At 40.5% G+C, this 26,757-nt stretch overlaps 4 protein-coding genes across 10 annotated transcripts in view; 1 reads left to right on the top strand and 3 right to left on the bottom strand.

Annotated features, from left to right (window-relative positions):
• LOC118315252 (protein regulator of cytokinesis 1) overlaps positions 1-3,912 on the top strand; it is a 5,008-nt gene extending 1,096 nt beyond the window's left edge. Inside the window, exons 4-14 of the mRNA XM_035642387.1 lie at positions 1-169; positions 274-444; positions 558-707; positions 809-956; positions 1,066-1,202; positions 1,280-1,375; positions 1,685-1,831; positions 1,918-2,028; positions 2,140-2,247; positions 2,438-2,611; positions 3,409-3,912. The exon at positions 1-169 is cut by the window's left edge and continues 65 nt beyond it. Coding sequence (XP_035498280.1) covers positions 1-169; positions 274-444; positions 558-707; positions 809-956; positions 1,066-1,202; positions 1,280-1,375; positions 1,685-1,831; positions 1,918-2,028; positions 2,140-2,247; positions 2,438-2,611; positions 3,409-3,480 — 1,483 coding nt within the window. The 3' untranslated portion in view covers positions 3,481-3,912. The remainder of the gene's footprint in view (positions 170-273; positions 445-557; positions 708-808; positions 957-1,065; positions 1,203-1,279; positions 1,376-1,684; positions 1,832-1,917; positions 2,029-2,139; positions 2,248-2,437; positions 2,612-3,408) is intronic.
• Positions 3,897-6,740, bottom strand: LOC118315265 (ubiquitin-associated protein 1-like). Its single transcript, XM_035642420.2, has 5 exons — positions 6,585-6,740; positions 5,722-6,393; positions 5,445-5,615; positions 4,316-4,417; positions 3,897-4,217 (listed from the first exon to the last, which is right to left on the bottom strand). The coding sequence occupies exons 1-5, from the start codon at positions 6,705-6,707 to the stop codon at positions 4,083-4,085; spliced, it is 1,203 nt and encodes a 400-aa protein (XP_035498313.1). The 5' UTR covers positions 6,708-6,740; the 3' UTR covers positions 3,897-4,082.
• A 666-nt stretch (positions 6,741-7,406) lies between these two features.
• On the bottom strand, positions 7,407-16,607 carry clpxb (caseinolytic mitochondrial matrix peptidase chaperone subunit Xb). 4 transcript variants are annotated; one of them, XM_047333275.1, is made up of 15 exons: positions 16,464-16,607; positions 15,709-15,786; positions 14,812-14,972; positions 14,577-14,691; positions 13,005-13,159; positions 12,722-12,881; positions 11,878-11,919; positions 11,057-11,233; positions 10,760-10,924; positions 10,465-10,553; positions 10,084-10,248; positions 9,676-9,975; positions 9,195-9,287; positions 9,000-9,106; positions 7,407-8,863 (listed from the first exon to the last, which is right to left on the bottom strand). In XM_047333275.1, the coding sequence occupies exons 2-15, from the start codon at positions 15,761-15,763 to the stop codon at positions 8,773-8,775; spliced, it is 1,875 nt and encodes a 624-aa protein (XP_047189231.1). In that variant the 5' UTR covers positions 15,764-15,786; positions 16,464-16,607; the 3' UTR covers positions 7,407-8,772. The 4 variants fall into 4 exon arrangements, with proteins under 4 accessions (XP_047189231.1, XP_047189230.1, XP_047189232.1 ...); XM_047333274.1 differs by having other exon boundaries at positions 16,315-16,603; XM_047333276.1 differs by lacking the exon at positions 16,464-16,607 and adding an exon at positions 16,006-16,250.
• A 637-nt stretch (positions 16,608-17,244) lies between these two features.
• LOC118315248 (gliomedin) lies at positions 17,245-26,017 on the bottom strand. 4 transcript variants are annotated; one of them, XM_035642379.2, is made up of 21 exons: positions 25,549-26,017; positions 24,677-24,722; positions 24,551-24,568; positions 24,381-24,452; positions 23,840-23,932; positions 23,211-23,339; positions 22,834-22,908; positions 22,619-22,708; positions 21,650-21,742; positions 21,443-21,523; positions 21,050-21,142; positions 20,872-20,961; positions 20,479-20,571; positions 20,303-20,389; positions 19,552-19,629; positions 19,382-19,474; positions 19,199-19,279; positions 18,940-18,993; positions 18,638-18,763; positions 18,398-18,548; positions 17,245-18,298 (listed from the first exon to the last, which is right to left on the bottom strand). In XM_035642379.2, exons 1-21 carry the CDS (start codon positions 25,888-25,890, stop codon positions 17,821-17,823), a joined length of 2,463 nt encoding a protein of 820 aa, XP_035498272.1. In that variant the 5' UTR covers positions 25,891-26,017; the 3' UTR covers positions 17,245-17,820. The 4 variants fall into 4 exon arrangements, with proteins under 4 accessions (XP_035498272.1, XP_035498271.1, XP_035498273.1 ...); XM_035642378.2 differs by having other exon boundaries at positions 20,479-20,574; positions 25,549-26,016; XM_035642380.2 differs by lacking the exon at positions 19,382-19,474 and having other exon boundaries at positions 20,479-20,574.
• Between the last annotated feature and the right edge of the window lie 740 nt (positions 26,018-26,757).

Below are 26,757 nucleotides of genomic sequence, written 5' to 3'. Positions count from 1 at the left end.
GGAGCACAAGAAGCAGAGAATGGAAGAGCTTAGAGGCCTCGTTGTCAAAGACCGTGAGCTGTGTGACATCATGTGCACTACGCCCTTCTGCATTGACCACGACTCCATCCCGTCGCTGGAGCAGCTAGAAACATATCAGGCTTACGTCGATGATCTGACCAAAGAGAAGGTTTTACTGACTGCATCATTTATTTCTTACTCGCTTACTTTTAAAAAAAAAAAAAAAAAAAAGAAAGGGTTGCTTCATCCCTTACTTATTACTGTCTCTTTCAGGAGCATCGCCACCAGGAATTTGTAAGCATAAAGAAGGAAATTATTGTATACATGGAGGATCTGGAGCAGAACCCTGAGACCAGTTTTGAGATGGATGTGATGTGTGAGGACGAAGAGGCATTTTGTCTGTCTAATGACAACATTGCCGCCCTTAAAATACTCCTCAGTCAGGTAACTTTGTGACATTTGCATCAAGATGTTTGTTAATCTGATGATGCTTTGATTTGACGTTGTAAAATATGACAATTATAGTGGATGTATGAATGTATTCTTCTCTCCCCCAGTTACAAGATCGCAAGGCTGAGAAGGAACTCCGTTGTTCAGCTTTGCGCACTAAGATCCAGGAGCTTTGGGAAAGACTTCAGATTCCTGAAGAGGAGAGGGAAGCGCTCTCAGAGCACATGGTCAAGTCAAAGAAGAAAAACGTGGAGGCAGTAAGAAATCTCACCTTGTGTGGTCACTCACCTCACTGATAAGTGGTTTTCCCGCAAAGCTCTTTTAATTCTTCCATAACTAGTTGTAATGGTGTGTCCAGCTCCAGGCGGAGGTCCAGCGTCTAGAGGTGCTGAAAATGCAGAGCATGAAAAGTTTCATCGAGGCCATCAGAGCTGAGATTGCCCTTTTCTGGGAGAGATGCTTCTACAGCCAAGAACAGCAGCAGGCTTTTGTTGCATATCACGATGGTGAGTTGCTGCTGTTTCATTACAAAGCCCCTCAAACTGAATGTATGCGCTTGATTATCTCAAATTGTATGTGTGGCTCTGTAAATCATCTGTTGTTTTCTTACAACAGATGATTTTGCTGAGGAGCTTCTCAATCTGCACGAGACCGAGGTCAGAACCCTGAAGAAGTATTATGAGGATCACAAACAGCTCTTTGAGGGAGTCGCAAAATGGCAGGACAACTGGACCTTGTACTTGGAACTTGACGTGAGTACTGTCCTCTGCAGGGGGGAAGCATTTGGAAAAAAACGTTTCTAATGTCTGTGTCAATGTGTTCATCTCAGAAAAAGGCTAATGACCCTTCAAGGTTCAACAACAGAGGTGGGAACCTTCTGAAAGAAGAGAAGCAGAGAGCTGACCTGCAGAAGAGTTTGCCTAAGGTGAGGAAAATGTTTATGGGAATCCAATTGGCAAAGAAACAGATTATTGGCAACAAAACACAAGCTCAAGTAATCTAAATGGCAGAGGTTGGTGCATCACAAGTTTGGAACAAAAGGTGGAGCTATTAATACATACTAATCTGTAGTTCAGTGCATTTGGTTTTGATTGTTATTCACTAGATTTTACAAAGGAAGTGTAATTTAGAAATTGGACTCTAACTCTCTCTTAATGTTTGGCATTCCACTGTTTGTGCTAAATCTGTTAACTGTAGCAGCTGTGTGAAACACATTTTCTCTTTTTTCTTCCAGTTGGAAAAGAGTCTGAAGGCCCAAATTGATGACTGGGAGCAGGAGCATGGGAAGGAGTTCCTTGTGCATGAACAGAAATTCCTTGAGTATGTGCAGCAGCAGTGGGAGCAACACCACAATGAGAAGGAGAGGGAGAAACAGGACAGGGTGAGTTACAGTATTGCTTCGATTAAAAACGTAACTTTTTCCTGTCAGAAAAGTGCTGTTAATGTGATCCTTATTGTTTGGAATAGCAACTGAAAAAAACAAAGCAGATTCAAGAGGACATGTTGTTCGGAACAGCAGTGAGGACGCCGACCAAAAGGCGAGTAATGGGAACTCCCACACCCGGAAAAGTCAGAAAGGTAAGACGCTGCTGCAGTTTTGTCAGATTTGCGCTGAATGTGGAACAACACTGAGTGATGCTGCATGGGCGCATAAAAAGTTGACCCTCCTTTCTGCCTCTGTCCTCGAAGCTCAACGGAACCTCAACCATCTCCACTCCGAACAGCTTCCTCAGCTCAGGCCACGGTGGGACCATGTGCCACTCCTCCATCCAGAAACCACCTCTGTCTGCCAGCAAGGTACGTTCGCTGTCGTCCTCTCACCAACCAAATGCATTGTACCAATAGTGGCACTTTTTTGTAATATACAAATGTGTTTTAGATGGGGTGTGCACTAATTTTGGTCACATATTATTAATATTGTATTCTAATATTGAGATAAAAGAGTTGGCAAAAAACCCCATCATCATTCTAGCTGGTCTTGTTGTAGGGTCTCGGCCTGCGAACTCCTGGAAATGGAAAGACTCCTCGTGCACTAGACCGAAACAAGGAAAACCTCTCCCACCTTAACAGAAACACTCCGAGTGGCGCACTAAGGTCTCAGGATACTCAAGATCACACCATCACCTTTAACTCTATTGCTGGCTCCTATACGGAATTTGCGGTAAATGAGGTTTTGTATCTGTTTAGTCAACAAGTCCTCGAGTATAATCCATTTATGGAAAATACTCAAATCAGTACCACAATATACCACTGAGCGTTATTCTATTTTCAAGATTCCGGATTATATAGTTAACCCAGTAAATGTATGGCTCACCGTGTAACATGTGGCATCACAGTTGAGTGAAGTTTGGAAATCATAGATATTACATTTGGAAATCTGAAGGAAATACTCCTTTACCTTTGCTGCTTTATAAATATTTTTAATTGGCATACAAAATGGATCAGCTTTGCAATCAGACAAGCAATTAACATTCTGTAAAATGACTAAGGGGATAGTAGAACAATGATGACCTTTAATTAGGAGCTTACAGCCATGTTTTTAGTTATGATGGCCTTATGGTAAAAATGTAGGGTATTATCAAGTGGAGCAACTAAAAAGCAACCATGCATACAGCGCCTCTCACATGGCTGTATAACGTAGGATAAATAATTTAAATATAAAAACTGATTAGAAACAATCTGCATCAAAAAGTGCAGTATGTCATGAGAAAATGTAATCATTCATTTTCCTCACCCACATTAATTCCTGACATACTAAAGACTCATCTCTTGTTCCTTCGGCCACTAACTAACACCAAAATATTTTCTCACAATGTATAGCTGCATTTCATATTACCACATCACGTGCTAACGGTGTGAATGCTAACACATATGTCTTTCATATTAAATTATTTGACTTTAACATTTTGACACGTTTATTACAAACGCAGATACTGACTTGTGGTCCTTTGTTCACAGAGAGACCTCTCGAAGGCGTCTAAATCCAATGTGAAGTCCGGACTGCTGAACTCCACCGTCAGTCATCACTGATGTCCAGAGGAGCTGCTTCACCACCGGGAGTCATCCAGCTCAGCGGTAGTTTGGTGATTTGTTTTTTATATAATTTTTTTATATAGTGGACAACAGGGAATTTTAATGTAACTTCTTAGAAAATATGTAAATATTTAAATCTGTGTGAACGTTTCTTATCCTGTTTTCACAAGACTATATTTCAGGGCAACTGCAGGAGCAGTGCTCTCTACTGTGTATTTTCTGTTTTGGCTTTTGGATAATTTTTCTTTTAGGGTTATAGCCTTTTAAGTGGACTTTTATTAATCATCTACAGCACTACTTTTAGTACTGTAGCAGCAGCCAGCACACCAAGAATTTCTTCCTGTAGCTGGAATGACAGCTACATTTGTTTGTCAAACTTTTTTAAAATCAACCTGTAAATAAACGTTTTTAAAAAAGCGTTCATCCTCATCAGGTGTAACTGTTTCTTTTCTTGTCTAATTTTTAATCATACCTCCAAAAGTTTCATCCTAGCCTCTATGGTTAAGGAATCCTTTTAACTCTGAGACCAATTGAAGCTAGTGTCTGTTCCACATACTGTAGACGTAAAAATGAACCTTTAGAAAGAAGATTATCTTTTTTTAAGCCATGCGTGTCATTAGTTCTTCAAGAGCCCTCTCGCGGTGATTTTCATGAACAAGCAGCACTTCTTTGATCGCACTTTGTTGGAAGCCCATCTCATTAAACTGCGTCAGGAGCCGCAGGAACTCGGCAGCCTAAAATATATAAGACGTTAAGATTCACATCACATTCGGGGCTAAAGGACATATACCTGTGGTTCAGCTTCTCGTATCATTTGATGTGTATAAATCACCTTGCTCTCACAGTTCTGAAACATCTCCAAGGCCTCCTCTACCTGCGCTTCATCGTAGCCCAGTTCGCACAGACGGTCACTGGCAACCAGGTATTTTAAGATCTGTGGATAAAAGGACGAATGATTGAGAGTAATATTCTGGTTCTTCACACAGCCCATAGAAGTTATATTTCTAAGTAGACTGAGCTGAAACTCCCTCATTACACTTCAGTATCTTTATAGGGTATGATTTGGGGCTTAAATCACTAATATGTTATTATAGTCACATAAATTAGACTGAATTGCCATGTGAGCTCATTTAAAGGATCCAAGTTTTAGTTCTGGCATCTTGACAACTTTTTGAATTGCATATTTGATGCCTTATACTGTGGGTCCTTGTTTTACAAATGGCCGTCAAAACTTGCATTTAATGATATTTTATTCAGTGGAGCCAATCCCAGCGAACATTGGGCGAAAGGCGGGGTTCACCCTGGACAGGTCGCCAGCCTATCGCAGGGCCACATACAAAACGGATAACCATTCACTCTCACATTCACACCTACGATCAATTTAGAGTCTCCAATTAACCTAAACCCATTCTGCATGTCTTTGGACTGCGGGAGGAAGCCGGAGAACCCACGCATACACGGGGAGAACATGCAAACTCCACTATGCCACCATGCAGCCGTGGAAGAAGTCCTGATGTTTTATTTTGATAAAAGTAACAATGTGATGATGTAGATTTCTACAATATATTTGATTTCAAGTCCTAAAGTCCTGCATTCGACTTTAAAAGTAGCAAAATTGAAAAAGTGTTTCTACAGACTTGTACATTTCACAATAAAGTGTATTATATTATCGTATTATAATTATTGATAATCGTAGCTGATAAAGGTGGTGCCACGTTATGCGTTGCTATTCGGAATTTGCGAAGTAACTAGTAAGTAATCAAAGTCATCAAATAGATGTAGTGGTGTTAAAAGTACAATATTTGCTTCTTCAACTTAGCAGAGAAAGTGTCAAAAAGAGGAAATTACTCATGCTGGTGCTGGCAGGTCAATATCAGACTTGAGGAAATGTACTTGTGATACTTTCCACTACCGATTATCAGGCTTGATTATAAACATTTTAAACTCAAAGCAGGACTCACCTTCTCTGGGCTGCGGTAGCCCGTCTTCTGCAGAGCCAGGATGGCCGTGCGTAATGGGTAACCATTCTCTGTGATGGTTCCAAGAAGCTCCCTCTCTTCCTGGCTGAGTGCTGACAACAAATCTGCAGCCGAGTCAAAGAAAATCCCATGAGAGCCACCGGTCCTCAGGGCCTGAGCAGAAAAGCATTGTGGGTTATTAAATTATAATTAAGTAGAAATGTGATGAACGTACAAGTATGATACTCAAGAGACACTGACAAAAAACAAAAAAAGAGACCTTTTGTCTTTGGACTTTGACAACAGGCCCAGCAGAGGAGGGTCGCTGCTGCTGCTGCTGCTGCTGCAGCAGTCTGGATGTAGGACCAGCAGCTGGTGTGTTTTGGGAATAGTTTCTGCCCACAGAGCCCAGTGAACGCTGCTTCTTCCTGCCGTTCTTCTGTCCGTGGAGTGAGGTCCGGGCCTGCTGTGACCTTTGCTTCTCCGGTGCTCGCGGAGGTTGTTTGTCCGGGAGTGAAGGTGAAGTGCCTCTCTGGCCACGGAGGCTCTGAGGCGAGGCGGTCTTACAGTGGCGAGTGGAAGGACCGGGGTGCATGTCTTTGACTCTGAGGATGGGGTCCTTGGGCGCAGCGCTCCAGGGTCGCACCCTGCTCCTCATAGTGTGAGCTGCATCGTCGGTGGAGGAGCCCTCGTTGTCTTCGTGGTAACCGTCTTCGTCCTCGGAGTCCGAAACAAGGAACTTGACGGTGCGATGGTGCAACCGGCGGGCGTCTGCAGAGTTCAGACTGTGACTACGGGGCCGCAGGCACGGGGACCACGGTTCGCTGCTCCTGCGACTGGCCCCACGACTCTCCTGAGGGCTGCTAAACATCAGCCAGTAAGGGGGGCAGGATGGGGCCTGGCAAACTGGCCGCTGCCCAGTTAAAATCCATTTCTCCAGGTCGAACCGATACTGCAGAGGAAAAAATAAATAAATTGATATGCATATTGTTTTTGGAGGGTAAAAATAAATCAATCAAAACTACATTCAAGAGAAGATGGGCTCAGTGCTAGACGCCACCAGTGATCTCACTGAGCGAAGACGGAACGCTGCTGAAGACGATACAAACACAAAGTATGTGACCGTTCACTCGGATGTTCGACCTCAGTTTCTCGCAGTGTCCGGTGGCAGTCTGGTGCGGTGACATCCGGAGCCGTCACCATCTGCACCCACTCCTCCAGTGGACCCAGCGTCGTCTGAAAGGGGACGTCCTCCAGCGTGTTCATCGTCAACAACTAATTAATCTGCATCAGAAGAAACACAAGAAGTTTCATGAGTTCACACATTTATAGGCCAAATCTTTGTTGCATTTTTTGGGGAGGGTAATGTCTTACCTTTGTGCAGTATTTCCTCTGGGGTTCACAGTGCTCTGAAGCATTAACAGTTGTCTGGAGTGAATTACTCATACGCAGACATCATGATAAACCTCTTCATCACTAAGCCTCTGACATCATCTGAGGAGTTGTTTACCAATAATTCCTCTGACACCTGTTTTCGGTACTGTCAAACAATGGGATATTTACACACAATCTATAATAATCTGCCAAAGTAATACTAAACAAATAGAGCGCTATTATTTAGAAAACTGTTTTTTTTATTGTTTTAATTGTCATTCTATTTCTCATCCTAACATGTTTTAAATTTAATACCTGTGAACTATGTGAGGTATATTTTACATTTGTTTAGTTGCAGATTCACTTTTAAAAAACAGTTTGACTTTGTTTTTTTCAACATGGATTTGAAGGGGGATTAGGGAAATGCTGAGGTATTTGGAAACCAAGAACAGCATAATACTTTCCAGAGATTAGCTGATTACATAAAGGCGACAGTGGAAGAGTGTGGCACAGTGTTGTGATGTCTCCTGCATTCGTGAAACATTTCATTGTGCTGAAGTTTTTGCTGGGTTGAAAGTTAAAAGACCAAAATTAAAATTTTGTACAGAGATACACATTTTATTTATATTTTAAACAATCACAATATATTTTAAGATTGACAAAATTGGGTTGTTTACAGGTTCTGTAACAGACCTCTGAAAACGAAAAGCAGTTTTGAAGTGACAACTTAAAGCAATCAGAGAAGGATCTAGTTTAATCTTTCTATAGCACACAGCAGAGTACAGCAGCGTGGTTCTTTCGGCGAGGGGGGGGGTTGATTACAGACATGTGATTTGAGGTGCCATTTAATAACAGGATATTACATCACTACAGGTGAAGTGAGTTTCAAGTGCTGGGGCACAAACAAAGAAAGTAAAAACACCTGCTGTTGTGAGGGTGCTTCACAAAGCAGCAGAGAGATGATCTGTTTGAGAAAAGACTGAAATTGGTGAAAATTCTGTTTAGATATCTGCTTTAGGAATAGTTTTCAGTCATGAATATTGGAGGATAGCACAAAACTAAACAAAAAAAATTGATCAGAGTATATTTCATTAAAACTTAAATCCACAAGGTCACCTGATAATCCTGCTTCGTTTAACAGCAATCTGAGCTAATCCTGTGAGGTCTGCGAGTACAAACGTGTACATTCCCTAAAGGGTGGGCCAGAGGAGGAAGCGAAACACTGAAAAATAACCATTCTGGCTGTTTTAAAAAGGTCACCATTATATTTTACCTGCTCTGTCAAGTGTGCTGGTGCATTATGCTTCACAATGTTTTTCTCCTAATCTGAGGCCATGTCATACAAACTGCTTACAAATGCTACCGAAGCAGTGTAGCTCAACATTTACAGCCCAATGTCACTGTGGGCACCATTATTACAATGGTGGTAAAAGAAAAAAAACAACATAAAAATATTGATGTGCTTTTGGAATATTATGCCCTTCTGATACAAGGCATCACTCGACATGGTAACATCACGTCTACACTTTCTCAGCAGCCCACGTTTTCAAGTGTACAGTGTGATCCCATAATATCCATTTGCTTCCTTTGCCATTACAGCCCATCACCACAAAAAAAAGAAAACAAATAAACTAGCTATATATCCTTTCATGAATAAAATAGCATTATCTTTATATAGATAAAATTGTTAACAATCCCCAGAGATTGAAATATTGTATAAAGGTCAACCGTGTGCACCGAGTGCACCACTAGAGAATTAACATCTGATGCACGGGACCAAAAGGTTGTTACACTTTAAACTTGTTCATGGTGAAAACGCTCCTCGCTGAGAACCAGCGGCCTTCATTACCTCTACACAATGTCCACAGACTGTATGACAGGGGCTATAATCACACCCGGGGTTGGCATCCAAGGGTTACTTATAATCTAATGTCTTTTCCTGAAATTAGTGACACGTTCAGTTGTTAGCAGCATCCGCCTGTCGAGGCCAGTTCTCCTCTTCGATGCCCGAGTCGTATTCCTCCTCTGCCGTCTCCTTGGCTGGAGCTCTGAAATTCAAATGGAAACTCCAGTTCAGGTTTCATAACACACAAATATGGAGCCTCATTGGAGCGCGGGCTTCAGGAATCGGATCTCTAACGTGACCTATATGTGGCCCTGTTCTGTGAGCAGAGAGATACCGACCTGATATATCTGGGCTGGGATTTCCCTAGGACAACTTCTTTGTTCAGCTCAACAGCCATGATGTCAGAGTGCGGCACCTCGAACATGGGCTCGAGAAGGAGCTTTTCCTGTTGAAAAAGAAGATTTAGTTGTTGTGCTACATCAATATTACAAAAATGTATTCAAAGTTTGATAATTTTGGCAAAATTCCTATACCATGATGGATCTGAGCCCGCGAGCTCCAGTTTTCCTCTCCAGAGCCATCCGGGCTATGGCCCTCAGGGCGTCCAGAGTCACGTTGAGATCACACTGAAACAAAGAAGAAAAACTCTTCAGATTAATTCCAATTCGTTTCAGGTCCAAACAAATAGACACAAATGGATAACTTTCTCATCATGAAGTAGTTTTCTTGTAGATAAGATAAAAAGGGCTGCACTGGCGGGGTGTAGCGGTCAGACACTTTACTAAGATCCAGAAAGGATGGATTGAGTCGTAGATCTTTGAGGTGAGTGTTTTATCATAATCACAGGAGCAACTGTGCTGCATTGTTGTGTCAACCACTACGCCTTTATCGACTTTTTTTTGTCAGATGAGCCGCCATTTTGTCTCCTGAATAATGAGGTTGTGTTCTTTCGCACGGTGCTGTTGTCTGTCTGATTGCGGCCTGTACTGAAGCCTCCGTGTCAAGAGCTCTTACTTTGTCCATGCTGAAAAGAGCCTGGTACTGGGGCACTACAGCGTTGCGCGGTTCAGTCAAGATTCGGACGAGCGTTTCTTCATCCAGGCTGTGCAGAGGAACGACCACAGGAAGGCGGCCGACGAACTCTGGGATCATGCCGAACTCAATCAGGTCCCTGGCCTCGACGTGCTTCAGCAGTCTGTCCTTCTCCTCGATCTCCGCCACCGCGTCCGTCTCACCGCTGCTGTTGGCCAAGTCTGCTGCAGCTGCCGCACGCCGCCCTTTCCCCATGTTGGAAGGAGTTCCGAAACCCAAATACTGATGAATGGTGAAACGAGGATCAAATTAGAGGCGTGAAGGAGGATAACAAGAATGTTGGCTGAAGATCTGCTGACAGTCAGCGTATTTGAGCTGCGTTTAATTTACCTTTTCATTCTTTCTTCTGCTGATGATTCTGTCGAGTCCGTTGAAGGCACCTGATGCCACAAACAAGATGTTTGTTGTGTCGACCTGCACCGTCTCTCCTCTCAGTTTCCTGGAGTTTTTCTCAGGAACATTGACAATTGTGCCCTCCAGAAGTTTAAGCAAACCCTGACAGAGTGGAAACAGAAACAAAACAATAAGTCTTGGTCAACCCGCATAAATATAAAAACTACTGCTCTGTTTTAAATTCAAATCTTACAAAACAATATGTTCAGAAACATTGTTTTTTAAATTTCACAGTGATGTATATAAACATAAGATAAATATAGAAAACATATTAACACATTGCCAAATTGGTTTATTTAGTGTAGGTTGAATACTGACCTGCTGGACTCCTTCTCCACCTACATCTCTCAGCTGATGGATTCCTGGCACACTGCCAATCTTATCCACCTCGTCCAGAAACACAATACCTGTTCATGAAATACAAGCACAGGGTCACAGTGGTGTAAGCTTGACATATATTACCATGACCTGATTCAGTCCTCGTCCCTGATGAACCTTCTACATTTAATGTTGAAAACGACAAGACAACGGTCTGTTGTTGTTGTAACTTGTTTTGCTTTTTGTATTAAACATGGGAAACTGTAGTGCTCGTAAATTCAGTGAGTCTGCCCACCTTGCTGTGCTTTGTCCACCGAGTAGTTGGCATCCTGCAGCAGCTTAGCAATAACCGACTCGATGTCTTCTCCCACGTATCCAGCTTGAGTTAGTGTGGTGCAGTCGCAAATTGCGAAGGGAACATCCAGACAACGAGCAAGTGTCTGCGCCAACAATGTTTTTCCTGCGTTAAATGAGAGGAATCATGATCAAATTCCTTTTTGGCACAACAGATGATCGACAATACGCAGCATAAACTGCACCGTGATCTGGTAAGAGACACTCAGCACATTTACAATTTAGGACAACCCCCAACCTGAGCCAGTTGGGCCTAGAAGTATGATGTTGCTCTTCTCCAGTTTAATGTCAGTGTGGGTGGAGTCCAGGACCTCTCCGCCCCTCTTCTCCTGAGGTGCCTGCTGGCTCGCCTGCTGCTGCATGGACGCTCCCAGCGCATTTCCATGAGGACTGATCCCTGCAATCTGCAGCAGCTCTGTGACAACAAACAAAAACCAGTGTTAGCTTTGTGACTGAAAAGTAAGAACCTCTCATGGAACATACAGAACCACAGAAAAGCGACTGTATGCTTTCCATTTCCAATGCTGCTAGTGCACATTTTACACATGCCATTCATTGAAGGTAAACATGTCAATCCGTGCTTGGGAACAGTTTCTATGTACAGGCTAAAAATAAGCATGCCATGTTCAGTTCCCTAGTCGGTGCCAGTGCATAGTTACTAAGTGAGGAGAGCTGGACTGGTAACAGCTGAAAGTGCAGAGAACATTACAGTACAGTGAATGTAGGTCACTGGGCTACCTTATCTTAATGTGTGGTCAGTCAAAATTAATCGTTTTCATTTTATGGCTTCAGTAACTTCTGTGGGTCCTCTGTACCCATGGTACATGCTCCAAAACTGGAACTGTGATTCTTTAGGCTGAGCATGACTACAAATATTTTAAAAGACGCACCTCACTCAAAAGGGCAAAGCAACGACTGAGAGGTCACGAGGTCTGTACGGTTTGGCATTTGTGTTAATCGTTAAAATAAAAGCAGTAAAATTTAGATTTTAAGTGTCACGACTTTTACAGTCACCACTGGCAAAGATAACAGTGGCAGTAAGGAGGACCAATCACTTACTTGTGAATCTGTATTCATCCTCTCGTCTTCTCATCTCTATCTCTACGGGGAGAGGATGAAAGTACTCAAATCAATATAATAATTAACATGAATTGTTTCCATCCTGTCATTTTGTAATGCAATCCTGCAAAAATTGTTTACATATGTATAGTAATTATTGAACAAATGCCAAATAATACAGATCATGATTAAGGATGTGTTATAACCAAGGGCCACAGCTGCAATCGTTTAAAGGTTATTTCTATAGTCAGTAAAATATTTAAGATATTTTGCCCCAAGTCTTGTTGCTTTATTGTGACAAACTAAAGCAACTGCAAGTGTATTGGTTTCTGAAGGAAATCCTTTGAAGGAAATCCTGGTTTTCAAATTATGTTTTCGCATTTTCATCAAATACAGCAGGATATAATGCTTTAAAGGCTTTGTTGTCTTTAATTGACAGTATATAATTGTAATGTATATGATCATATTGTCTGCCTCTCAATTGCTGAATAAAGGCAAACTTTCCTTATCAAAACATAGGAGAACATTTCCTTAAATTACTCGATTGCAAAAAGAGTTACTTTCTGACCTTGAGCTCATATAACAAAAGAGTGATCGTTTTTTAATTTTTCAAAAGTTCTATTTGATTTTTTTATGCACAATAGCATTTTCCACATTAGACAGCAACAATGTTCCAGTTTACAGGTGGAAAAGTAACAGTGAACGGAATAATGGAAGTGATCAGAGGGAACAGGATAAAGATTATTTGTTCTACTTTGAAACCAACGAAAGACATTAAATGAAACTGTAGCGGTGCTACATATATAAGCATCTACGTGTATCTACAGACGACAGTGATACTGACCACGAGGCGTTAGTGACGGCTGTTTTTCCACCTCAACCTGCTGTCGACTCCCAGCAGGAATGTTGTTGTAGATGCGCTTGTAATGATTGTATACTGCAACTGCTAACACCTTTTTTGCATAGGACTGGCCAACAACGTACTTGTCGAGATAAGCATATATCTGGGGGGACAAAAAAGGAATTTATAATTCACAACCATATAAAAAAAAAGAATGTGTTACGTTTTAGTGAATGTCGCGTATAAGCACATTATGACAACTTCAATTTCTGCTTCAATTTCTCACCTTCTTGGGGGGAGGGGGAGGTTTCTGTGCAAATGCCAGTTTCACTGCCTCCGCAGCAGATTCTGGCTCTTTGTTTAGCCCCTTCTTAGAGTCCGTTTCAGACAGAACCACGAAAAAGTGATGGCATTTCTCACATTTGACAAATCGTGTTGATGCTACAAAAGAGTAACACACAACACAGTCAATGCTGATACATTTCACAGCCTGGTTGAACGAAACATTTGAGACAGCTTAACACATTTTCTAACTTGCAGATGAAGCTGATTAGAAGCAAATAAATCGGTTATGTGACTGAAATGACAGGGAAATACCAACAGTTTGGTGCTGACCCACAGAAAAACGAAGAGAGAGAAACATATATAAATAATGAAATGCCAAGATATGATTCCAAAATATATACTGATCTCATTTATTGCATAGTCTAATCTTGCTTGTAAACATATAGTTAATTATAGTAAAGGAAAATGAAGCCTTTTAATTCAAATTAGGCCAGAGGTAATTGCTCAATGACTTGATCAATGGATAAAATGATAGAAAACATGTATATTTAATTGTATATGGTATGTAACTGCAAAATGTTTTATAACATCCTATTTTATTTTTAAAGCGTGATTTGGGGCATCGGAAATTAGTTTGCCTAACTAGTCATGGGCAAAAGAGCAATGGAGGTAGGTACAGTTTGAGGCTGAGGCATAGCTACAATCTTCTAACATGACACAGACTTGTGCCACACTGACTGTTTTAGTGTGTTTGCAATGTGTCTGACAGCTCTGCTATAAAGAGAGAAGTGTAAGTAAAGAATTCATTACTTTGTTTGGGAGCGTGATTGATAGACAGGGTCTTTTTTTGTCAAACATCCTGCTTCCATTGATTGAAATCAGAGGCTAGCGCTCGGAAAATGTCAGCAAATAAAAAAAAAATCTAACTTGTTAATCAAAACTACTCTATAAGATCAAACATTTATCAAATAAAGTATCTTATGGGAACCTCAGTAGTCACTTCCGTTAGGTTTTCATGGAAAAAAGTTTTTAGCTACATGCCCTTATCCTACAATAATATTTGCAAACTGTCTGTTTCCCATCCACATAGCCGACATTCAACACCTTAAATGCCACTGGGCTCGCTCACGTTGTCACAACCCCTCCCCTGTGGGGTTGATTCCCTGCAGGATGACTCCTCTCTCTGGAATTCAACTAAAGGAAAGCTGTATTACTGTACACCACATATCTTTGTGGTTTGGATTGTATGCTGAACAAGACATGTTAAGACGTCACCTTGGCCTCTGAGAAACACTAATGGCTATTTTTTTTTTTTTACTTTAATCCCTGCAGTTTTCTGCAGTGTATCCAGTTAACACAATTCTGTGTAACACCACCTCAAATGTAAAAATGTACTACTGCTAATATTCATGTTTAATTGGGCTAATTAAATCAACTTCCACCTTATCTCCTGTGGTCTACAAGAGAACAGGACTGAAATAACTAGACAGCACATGAATTACACACCACAAACTGCCTCTTAACTATAATGTGTTTGTTACATGGTTTGTGCAATATTTAAAAGTTTACTCACACACAAAGGTCTCTACGTGCGTGCATGGATCTCCACATTTAGGGCAGCGCAGCTGACTTCCCCCCTTGCCCGATCCTCCAGAGCCAGAGAGTCTCTTCCCCTCACTGATGCTTTTCTGTGTAAACACGACTATGTCAGCACATATCACCATTACCATCTCTTCCATGTACAAAGTGGTGAAGTGTTCTTCAATGGTAGAAAGCTACATATGAGGTTTATCCTGCCTGCAGATTACCTTTCCACCATCACTTCCAGTGTCCTTCGTGGTCCCATCTTTAGAGGCATAGCAGAGAGCAGTCTCTGAAAATGACCTCACCCGCACCTGGGTAGGAACATGAGTTTCCCGAGACCCCTGACGACTCAGAGAAAAGAACTGAATGCGGGAGCAGGACAATCCTGTAACAACAGCAACATCCAGCTTTAATTTCCGATAACAGTGAAGTTTTTAAATGGAGTGTGAAACATGTAAAACATTAATATTGAATTGGTAATAACAATCATCTTTGAAGCAATTATACCGAACAAATAGTGGATCCAGTTTTGCAACTGTGGTGTTTTTCTACTAAGTTACATACGGTAATATATGACAGGGCTTTGGACTGTTGGTAGAACACAACAGGACTTCTCCTGGGCTCTGAGAAGCTGTAATGTCCTTTTCAAAATTTGCTGCTCACTGTCTAATATATTGAATTTGTTAATCCCAAAATGTATCTGCAAATGAATTGACGGATGTACAGTTGATAGTCACAACCTGTGCTTCCGTTTTGACCTCTTTGTGCACGTGACAGGAAGGTGAAGCTTAGCCAGAATGACATGCTCTGCTCCTACAGGTTGGTGGCTGTTACAAGTTAGCTTAGCTGTAGCTACTTGACACTATTCTGTCGTTGCAAAGTGTTTTATCCCTTTGTCAGCACTGTCAGAAATCACGGCTGCACAACTACATAAAAAGGCTCGGGTGACGTAACAACTTCCGCTTAGCCGTCGCTTCTCAACTCTTACAAGTGACTTCTCCACCTGGCGGTGACGTCGTCACATGACTGTCATAACAACAGGGGCTCTGGGTTAGCTGGAGACCCACTTCGATGGTTGAAACAAAACAATGTCAGGCAGCTTCAGCCAGCCTCCTCCTTACCTCTGTGAGCAGTGTTTAGGAACAACCTGGCAGCCGAGGTGCATGGACAGGACATAACTCTTCCTTTGGCTCAAAACCCTGTAAACAAACCGAAAGTTAACACGGTGTACATGAGGGGGGGGGGGTGTTAGCCAGTAGCACAACAGACAGCAATGGCTAACAGTTAGCGATGGACATGTCATAACTTCTACGTCACTGTTAGCATTAGCAAGGGTAGGTCACGCAATATGAATTGGACAGCGCTGCTCATAACTGTTGGAATCCAACATGTCTCAGCCTCCCAGTGTGTTGACGGACCCGACCATTGCCGATAAGCGCCTCCTCTCAACCACACGACGACGAAACGACAAGATTATCGATGTAGCTGGCTGGCGGGGTTACATGGAGCGGGTAGCGGCTAGCTACTCGAGCGAGGCCCAGGCCGTAGCGAAGCAGCGCTGCGGCCCCGGCGGCGACGACGAGCGAGGCCGGTCGCACAGACGACCAGTGTGGTGCAGTGGTTCGGCTCGGTGTCTTCACACACCCCGCAGGACGAGTGCACATGCAGAGTACGGCACTAGGACGGCACATTAAAGCAGCTCGATTAGCTTGCTGCGTTTTACTCACAAGGCACGATGAAACCACTCGCGTCCTGAGACAGTCCCCTTCTGGAAAACAATTCCGCTAAGTCACTATCGCTTTCGTTTTAACAGATTCACTTTGACGTGTCCCAGTATCTACTGCAAAAATCGGGGACGCGTTTCGCTTGTTCGGACCTCTGTTTCCCAGGTGGGACACGACCCACGGTGATGTAACGCGAACGCTTGCTGCTGTGAACTAGGTCGTTCACACGGCTAGCGAGCTAGCCTTCGCCCCGGGTTCAATGTTTAGCGCAGGTGATGCAACAAGTGTAATCGTTGTGAATAAACATGGCGGCTTCGTTCGTGTCTACGCAGTTCACAGCCATCCAGACCAGTGGAGATCTACTGGCCGTCAGGAGCACGTCACCGGGAGGACTGGTGGTGCGTTCGAGTGATCCTCGTTCACAGCATGCTGAACCTGTGTTGCGTTTGGGTGATCGTACCTGTAAATAATAATTAACACATGGTTTTCAACGGGATAACAATTTTAAGGCAGTAAAATAATACATTTTCAATTCAATTTAATGATATACTGCAAATATAAGACAAACAATGAAACAAACAATACAAAATAGTGGCAAAATAATTTATACTGTCTGGAACAAAAAAATCTGGACCATTGAAATTCTAGGGGACAAGATTAAAACGACTGTCTCATGAGGCATATTTTTTGTCCAAGTTACTTCTCGTGGTGGAATGTAACTTAACTCTCGTTTTCTCTCTCAGACAAGCTCTCTGTACTATCATAAGTCTGTATATCGGGGAATTGCACCGATTTTGTCTTGGCAGGATTACACAACTACCTTCTGCCATCTTAGTATATTTATTTTTATATAATATATATAAATATATATTTATATATGTTGTGTCAACTACCAATTTTCCACTGAGTCAGACTCAGAAGATAAACAGTAAATTCATAAAACCTTTATTTATTTATATCATACTTCAAATTTCCTGACAAATTACAACAACAACAACAACAACAACATAAAAACATTGACAGACATTGAAATCTGGTTGACTGCCTGTCCCACTTGATAAACTTTTCTGCAGACAAAGGTTCTTTCCTGGTGTATGTTCAGATCGAAGGTTCTTTGCGTGCTTCTGCTCATCTGCTCTGCGCCTATTAGGACGGTAGAAACTCATTCATGACCTCTGTTTGTGTAGCCTTCTGCTGAAGACCTTGTTCCTTCTTCTCTGTTGCGTCAGTCAAGTACTTTCACTGAGACGTTTGCGAAACCTGTTGCAGCTCAAAATTAATTTTCCTCAGTGAAACAATATCCATATCACGCTGCTTTCAGGCCATTGTCACTTCTCAGTGATCTTGAATTTACTGAAGGATCACACATTCAAGGCAAACAATAGCCAGTGCAACCTAATAAACCTCTACCAGCAACTTCCATCTCCGTCAAATTCAGGTCACTGTTTCATAAAAATCATATTTTTAAAAAAACAACCTGCTATTTCAAAAAGTCTTTAATTGCTCAATTTACACGGTTAATTTTTCAGTCACATTGAGTTTAACTTTGCAGGTTTTCACTTTGCTGTTCTCCCACATATACAAAAGCTTTTTGTTGGGATAGTATGACAGCATAGCCAAGATGCCTTTAGCAGGCCTTAATTCAAAACTTGCATCAAAAGGACTATTTTTCTTCAAATCAAAGGCGTATGTCACTCTTCTGTCGTTATCATCTGTAAAATATAGCAATCCACACACAATGAATGCATTTCCTGCTTTAGTTGTAGGGTAGGACGTCTTAATGACTGTGTCCACAGAGAAAGTGTCAGGGTTGAGCTTCGCAACCATGGTATTATCATCTGTATCCGATGCAAAAATGACCCACAGTCCATTTTCATCCACAGCAAACTTGAAGTAAGTCTTTGAGTTGCGGAAAAGATAAGTCAGATTGTTATATCTGCTGTTTCCCATGGTCAGAGTGTCTACTCTCCCAGTGTTCAGTCCAAATCTGTCAAATCAAAAAAATGATCACATGTGAGTTAAAAGGTTAAAAGACAGACACGATACTGAACACAAACATTTTTTAAAAAGTCACACACATACTTACTTTATAAGATTGTTAGTTCCTGCGTTGTGAAAGTAAAATGAACCCTTGTACACAACATGACCACATCCCTGGTAGAACCTCCTGACATCTATACTTTTGTTGCTTGTGCTCTGAAAGGCTGAGATGTTCTCATATTCTGCCAAAATTCGACCTGAGGCAGAAATGTTATTTTGTAAAACCCATAATAAATCACCAAACTCTGTGATGAATGATGAAAGTATGAATTGCATTGTAAATCACCTGAAAAATGATCGGCCAGCCAGTATCTACCATCATCCTGCCATGAAACATCTGACATCAAGGCTCCGAAAGTGCTTTTCTTTTTGGTGACTTTCTCCGAACATTTAATAGCTTTAATACTGCACTCTAAAGAAGGAAGACATATTTTTAGATAGATAGATAGAAAGATAGATAGATAGATAGATAGATAGATAGATAGATAGATAGGTAGATGGATGGATAGGTAGGTAGGTAGATAGAAATATAGATAGATAGATGGATAGATAGATAGATAGGTAGATAGATAGATAGATTTTTCAAACCTTTTCTTGTCCACGTCTCATTGATCTTGTTGTTTTGATGCGGATATGAAGAGTCTAGAGAAGAAGGTAGGAGAAAAATTCTACAACGTTTAGAAAAAATAGTAGGTTTACCTTTGTATAAATGAAATCTTTAAATCAGCATCTTAAAGAGGAGGGGGCTTTGGTTTGAGAAAAAAAAGATTTTATTAATTATATTACATTGTTATTATTAACAATACTGAAAGCTAACTGAAATATGGGACACAAGACAGTTTCTTACCACTTTCCATGGGTGTATCAATAAGGTTTTCACTGCTATTGTACGGTTCCATCTTTTGAGTCAGTTCCACAGAAAGTGGGGCTGTAAAATTGAAAGAAACATGAAATGCAACATTAGAAAAAAATATGTTTTTAGGTCATTGTTTCTTTAACAAAAGATAAATAAAAAAAGAGTGTACCATACTTGTTAATAAATGCACTGGTGCCCTTGTAACATTCTCACTTTTCATATAATTCATGTTGCCGTGGCTGTTGTTTTGATGAAATGATACTGACTCTAGAAGATAAAATAGTATTGAGATTAACTAAAGTTTGATTCGTCTTTAAAGTTTCCATGCAAATGAAAATTGTTACCAGGTTCCAGTTTTGTGTTTAGGAGTTCGTCAGAATCAGTAACATTCACGTTGTTAGGTGGATGTGGTTTTGATGGATCTGCAGAAAGAAAGATAAGATTCAACTTTAAAAATGAATTCATTGTTGTATCGTACTGTCATTTAATTTTAAAAAGGGATTTTACGTTTTTGTCAATCCATTGTTGATAGCTGTATTTAGTTTTTTGTTCCTTGAGTCTTGAGGAATAATATGAAAATGGTAATTTCACATTTTCTCATATAACAGATATACTTTAAGTAGAGTACAACTAGTGAACAGCACTTAGTTTTTTTTTAGCAATATGATTATGGATGAATGAGGATTTTTCAATTCAATGATATGGAATGAAAAAATATATTCAAATCCGCATTTTGAAGAAGGTACATTTTAAACATGAATGAGCCAACACTGATATCAAATAAAGTAAATACACAGTAGCGTGATTGGTTCTTTCCACTGTTCATGGGTGTTTCAGTCACAGTCCGGCTGCCATTGAAGGCATCACTGTTTTGGTCTTCAGAAAGTCGAGCAGTTGTTAGTAGTTTGAAACGATACATTAAAGCTTATTTATTCAAATGGAGTTTCCTGATCATACATTTTATTGTGACTGTATCTGTTTGAATATACACAAGCATCTGCAGGGAGGCTGTTGGATGTCTATTGCAGCAAAGAGAAAAAAGGCTAAAACAAAATTGATAAATTAATCAATAATAAAAAAGATACAGTTTCTTACCACTTTTAATGGGCTTATCAGTGATGACTCCAGTGTAGGCATCTCTGCCAGTGTAGGCATCTCTGCTTTGGTCAGCAGAACGTGGGGCTGCAGAATAAAATGAAATATTATAAGTAATGTTTATGGTCAATTTTGGTTATGCATTGAGGTTCTTTAATACCAATTGATATTCCAACCTGTTAGTAATTGTATTGGTGTCCATCTAATATTCTCTGTTTTGGAGTCATTCAAGGGGGTGTGGCTGTTGTTTTTATGAGATGCCACTGATTCTACTAAAATAAAAGGTATGTGGTTTATCAATAAAAACAGTTATATTTTATATTTCCACTTTCAATACGACTTGACAGTTAAAGTATCAGTAAAAGTAAATGTACCAGTAATAATCGCATACTTTTATATTGTATTGTTACCTTTACTCCAGTAAAGAATCTGAATACTTCTTCCACCCCTGAATACTTTTTTCAATATGAAACTACTTGACTGCGTGAGATTGCATGAATAAACATGATAACTTTAATTTCCTTTTGACATATTTGATGAATTCTTTGAGTAACCCAATTATTGCTTACCAGTCTCCTTATCTATGTTTGTAAGTCTCTCTGAGTTAGTCAAATTAAAGAAATCTCCGGCTCCATGAGCTGAATATGGTGTTGGTAACGCTGTGGAAAGAAAGATGAGTTTGGTATGACATTCAGATCAAGTTTGTGTGCAAACACGAAATGTGAATAAACTCAAATATCTCCCAACCTGTTAATGATTTGATTGGTGCCTTTGTAAAATTCCCTGTGTTGATTTCAATCCAGGTGTCATGTCTGTATCCTGGACGAGGTGAAACTGACTCTGTATAAATAAAACAGAATTAGGGTCAAACAGTCTGTATATCAAACCAGGCAGTATGGGTCATACAGAATCGTTTATAAAGAATCATAATAAAGTATGTCATGGTTAGAATTTTAGAGTGTAATGAAATAAAAGTGGTATAAAATTAGATAAAATCAGGGAAGCAAACTGTCAGCAACATCTTCCTTTCATTTACATGTTTGCATTCCAGATTCTATGTCTATGAGTTAAACATGCAAGTGAACTGGTCAATACTGACTCACTAAATACAGGACATACAGTTGTGGTACAGTTTCTCACCACTTTTTTTTGTTGAATTGGTGATATTCCCACTGCCCCTGAAGGTATCACCGTCATGGCCAAGGTCGCCAGAAATCAGGGCTGTAGAATTAAATGAGACATTACATAACAAATACTAACAGTGTTATTATGCAAAGCCTCTACTTGGGACACAAAAGATAAACCTTGGATAGTTAACAATCAAATTCAAAACATATTATTTCCCACCTGTTGATAATTTTACTGGTGCCTCTGTGACATTTTCGGAGTCGGTGTCATTCAAGGTTCTGTGGCTGTAATCCGGATGAAATGATACCGAGTCTAGAAAGTAAAAGTAAAATGGTGTTTTACATAATAACATGGACTGTGTGTGTGTTTGTGGGCCTACTACCGCTACTACTGCAGCGGGAACTAGCACAGACGTGGTTTTGACCATAGACTGTATATAAAGATGGATGTGCTGTAGTCACCAGGTCCGGAAGGTGAAGCCACTGCAGAAGTGCCTGAAACCCGCATTCTCTCAATTGACGAGCAGAGAGCCAAAATAAGTCAGTTTCTACAGAAGTCTAAAATGACTCTACTTCTCACTTAATGTATAACATCAGTAATAACTTCCTAAAGGGTTTATTGTCTCAATCGCTAGTTTTAATCTTCTTCAACACAGCATGGTGTTCATTTACTCATCTAATAATGTAGTAATGACTACAGAGTACTCATGTAATAATTTGCCATCGACTACTGAGTACTCATTTAAAAAATGTCTTAGTGGCAACTGATGTAATAATGTAGTAATAACTACTGAGTACTCATGTAATAATGTAGTAATAACTACTGAGTACTCATGTGATAATGTAGTAATGCTAATGAGTATTCATGTAATAATGTAATAATAACTACTGAGTACTCATGTAATAATTTGGTAACGACTACTGAGTACTCATTTAAAAAATGTCTTAGTGGCAACTGATGTAATAATGTAGTAATAACTACGGAGTACTCATGTAATAATGTAGTAATAACTACTGAGTACTCATGTAATAATGTAGTAATGCTACTGAGAACTGGGTTGGAACATCAACATGTTGACAGGCCTTGTGGCTGGTGTGACCTCATCACAAGATGTGTCTGTTTTTTCTTTCAGACAGAGATACTGTGTGTTCGTCGTCAGTCTCCCTGCTGCTCTAAATGGTTGTTTACCAGGTTCCATTTTTGTATCTGGAAGTTTCTCAAAGTCTGTAACATTCAGCACATTTCTGGCATCGTCAGCTGGATGTGGTGTTGGTGATTCTGCAGGAAGAAAGATAAAACTTAACTAGAAGAAATGGTACGCATTCATTTATGCCAATAACAAGCCTATAATAAAAGTCATGAACTCAAATAACTGTTGATGTAAATACTAAATTATTTCCTACCAGTCTTGTTCATTGTGCGCCTGTTGTCTGTGTCGGTTTCATTGATGGCCTCCCTGGTCAGGAGAGGAGATGCCTCTAAATATATAGAGAAATGAATAGTTAACATTAATGTTTTGTTGATACTTTTAAACTACTAATCATAATAATAAGGGATGCCATGATGCATATAAAAAAAGTCAATGGCTACACCACTACTCTAAAAATAATGGAGCGTCATCATCACAACCAAGAGTTTTTGCTGTAAGATTTCCCCCCATGTTGAAATGGCTATAAATTAATTTATTCTTCCTTCATTCATTTTTGTGAAGAAAGCTTTAGCAGTGACGATGAGACATGCTGGTTTAGTGTATATGAAGATTTTGCAGAGACTTTCTTACTCATCAGCCTGTTGGTTTGACGAATGTGTCCATGGATGGTCTTGTTTCTCACTCTACTAGAATGACAGTGAGGACAGGCTGGACCAGGTGGACCAGGTGGACCAGGCGGACCCCTTGGACCAGGAGGACCTTCAGATATACACAAAGCTTCAAGTCAGACATTCAAGTCAATTACAATTATTTCTAACTCCAAGACAATTTAAAAAATACTTTATAAATAATATGTTTTATTTCATTTTCAAGAGTAACATTTTGAGAGTGGCAAAGTTAAAAAAAAACCCTCTTTTTTTGATATACAAATGTGGAGCTTGACGTAGCTTACATTGGGCTCAACTTCTGATGAAGAATAAAGTTGCATTTCTTGTGGCCATGTTGGTTTTAGTGTGGGGACTGTTTTAGCGTTTAAATGTTCTAAAAGTGGTGTATAATGTTTTAGGCTTTTCAAATTAATACCGAAATCATGAATATTGCGCTGCCGCTCTGCATTTAATGACATCAACATATAACCTGACCTCCAGCTTCCCTCTACTGTGGAGGGTTTTTTACTGAGTGACTTTGTGAGGATATGGTGTCTCTTCCCTGTTAGACACATTATTCATATCTGATTCAAGTATCATGTCGTCTCTCACCCTCAGTGAGAATGCTGTTGCAGGTTTCGTCTTTCAGTCGTGGAGGCCCAAGGTCCCCTTTAGGTCCCGGCTCTCCTATTTTACCAGGGTGTCCTACAGTTAATAGTTAGTTAGTTAGCTTTAAAAAAAAATTCAAAAATGTAAATGAAATAAAAAGAAGACAACAGGATAATGTTGAGCTAATTGCAGGATTATGAAGGTGTGAGCAGATGATGAAACATGAAAAAACTTTTTTCGAAATGAAAAACAAAAATTGTACATATCTGTGATGCCTTTTGAAAATGAGTGAAAGATAAACAGTTTATCCATGGAGTGACTTTCATATGGAAATACTTCAACAAATCACAACATAATGAAGTTGTAATCAGTCCAGTGAATAGCTGGCAGATATGAAGAGACGATCTTCTGGATAGTGAGTGGGATGCTCATGTTACACAACAGACGTTTGATTCAAACTGGTGACGGCCTTCGCTTCATTTGTCTTGTTCTTTGATACACAAGGATTGATTATTAGATTTGCGTGGCTCAGCCGGTCTCTCACCTCGTCTTCCTCGTCTCCCCTCTGGCCCTGCCACACCCTGTGGTCCTGGTGAACCAGCTCCACCAGGCAAACCTACCAGGCAAAAGAACTTTGTTATGTAATAAAAAATAAAATAAATATCTGCTTGGTTTAAGTCTTTTATGCAGTTAACTATAAATGTCTGTTTTTACCTGGACGTCCAGGTGGACCTGTTTAAGAAAAAAAGAGATCAAAATAATAATATAATCACAAAAACTGAAAACAGCAACAATTAAAACCAATAAACTATCAAAAATACAAAATATCTTGAAATGCACCTATTACACAAACTCCTCTGGAGCACAGGTCGATGAGGGATTTGGCCTGAAATTAAGAAAAAAGCGGAAATACAGTGTAACATTAACACTGACTGCAAGAGCACTTATTCAGGAAAAGTTTCCTTCACAACTCAGTGGAGGTTTTCCAAAGTTACACATTCACACCACCTTAAATGTTAAATCTTGAATGTTCAATATTTAGTGTAATTTGTACATTTATATGTTGAAAAGCTTTGTCCTGCTACAATCTCCGTTTCTCTCGAACGCCCACGACAAATTTCTCCTAAGGGAGACAATAAAGCCAAATCCTAATTTGCTCTCATCATCAAGAGAAATCTATTTGTGTTTCACATTATAATTTACACCATCATCATCATACTTTAATCCAAAAAGTAATAAGATTATCTAATAATGATGGAAATGAAAGGCTGCAGTTCTTCCCAGCAATGAAACAAGGTTATAATTTGGTCGAACACTTTTAAACTAGAGATAAATTTGCTGTCATACAGTATCTCCCTCTGAAGAGAAGCCAATTTCCGGAGGATGTGAGTACAGTTGAAGGGGGAGCGGGTCACAGTTATGCCCCACTACTCAAAGTATGTATGCAGGAAACCCTTCTTAATCCCTGCAGCAGACTCCTGGATTCTTTGCGTTACATGGATATTTCAAATCCCAAAAGGGAAAAGAGAGGAAATGTCTCCATTAAAGTTGATGGGGAAAAAAATGTGTTGATTCCCCTCCGGTCCTCTCTCATAAAGAAAATAATCAGAACTTCATACATCTACCGTTTAAATATTTTACATTGCAGTGAATGAGCTTAAATATTCACTATCTCACAAAAGAGCCCATATTCAAGCATTTTGGTGACTCACAGGGACCATGGAGTATGTCATCAGCATCATCATGTCCTCCTCGTCTTGACTTTGTGCAGGTTGCCCGTCCTGGTTCCTTCTCCTGCGGCGTAAGGTCTTTAGCTCTGCAGCCTCTCCGGGGTCCGTGGACACGATCCCTGCCTGCAGCTTGCAGCTCCGGGACAGCTCCTGCATCCGGGCGTCCAGCCTGACCAGCTCCTCCGTCAGCTCTCTCTGCCGAACCAGCAGGAACACCGAACCTGCATAGGTCAGGAGCAGCAGCAGCGCACCCAGCCCCACCAGCAGCACTTTCCACGCGTGAAAACTCCCACTTCTCTCCGTCATGCTTGCGCCCTGTTTCATGGTGCTCCGCTGCAGGGTGATATTCGGGCTCTGAAATTCACAAGCACATACAGCTCATATCTGAACACCTGCCAACAGAGGAGACGTCAGAGGGAAACCACGCTCGAGCTGTTGGAGAGGCATGTCAAAATCTGTCTGTGACTACTGGGGGAAACCACATGATGCATTGCACAACAACAAGCATCTGGGAAACAGTTACAGTCGAATCTGAAGGCTTGCTTGATTTAGAAGCAGCTAATGGACATATTTCCAGAATGACTGCTTCTTCTTTCTAGTACTCTTCCTCTCAATGCTGTCCACCAACCCGCTACACACAAAATTACATGGAAGTGGAATAAATAAGTTTTGAACAAAGGGGAACATTCTTTGGATCTATAATAGAGCTTTCAGAGGGCTTCAGTGAATGTCCGTGGGTGTGTGGATCTGCATGTGGGAGTGAAGATGTCCTTTTTTATGATGTTTTTTTATTGTCTAAATATGCATTTCCAAATAAATAATCAGTGTAACATGTGTTTTATTGCAAACAACCTCAAGTTTATCCTTAATTGGGGGGGGGGGGGGGTTGTAATTATTCCAGTTTTTCTCCAACAGTGAAAGGAGACAGCAAGTTTTTCAGCCAATTTGGGATAAAAGCCCCAAACTAAACCCCTACATGTGAGGCCAATATCTTGTTAAACAGAATGTCAGCTATTCAAAAGTACTGAGCCTGAAGGACAGCTCATTATATGCACACAGCTTCTGCATCAACACTGTTTTCTCTCAGAAAAATTTGAATCTATGGTTTCATACGTTGCAGCAATGTAAACTGTGAACAGAATTTTTCCATAAATTCCTCCAGCACATGCATTAGAAAATGATAATGGCTAC

The sequence above is a fragment of the Scophthalmus maximus genome, chromosome 7 (genome assembly GCF_022379125.1).
Source record: "Scophthalmus maximus strain ysfricsl-2021 chromosome 7, ASM2237912v1, whole genome shotgun sequence".
NCBI lineage: Eukaryota > Metazoa > Chordata > Actinopteri > Pleuronectiformes > Scophthalmidae > Scophthalmus > Scophthalmus maximus.
This window is presented reverse-complemented; position numbering and strand designations above follow the sequence as displayed.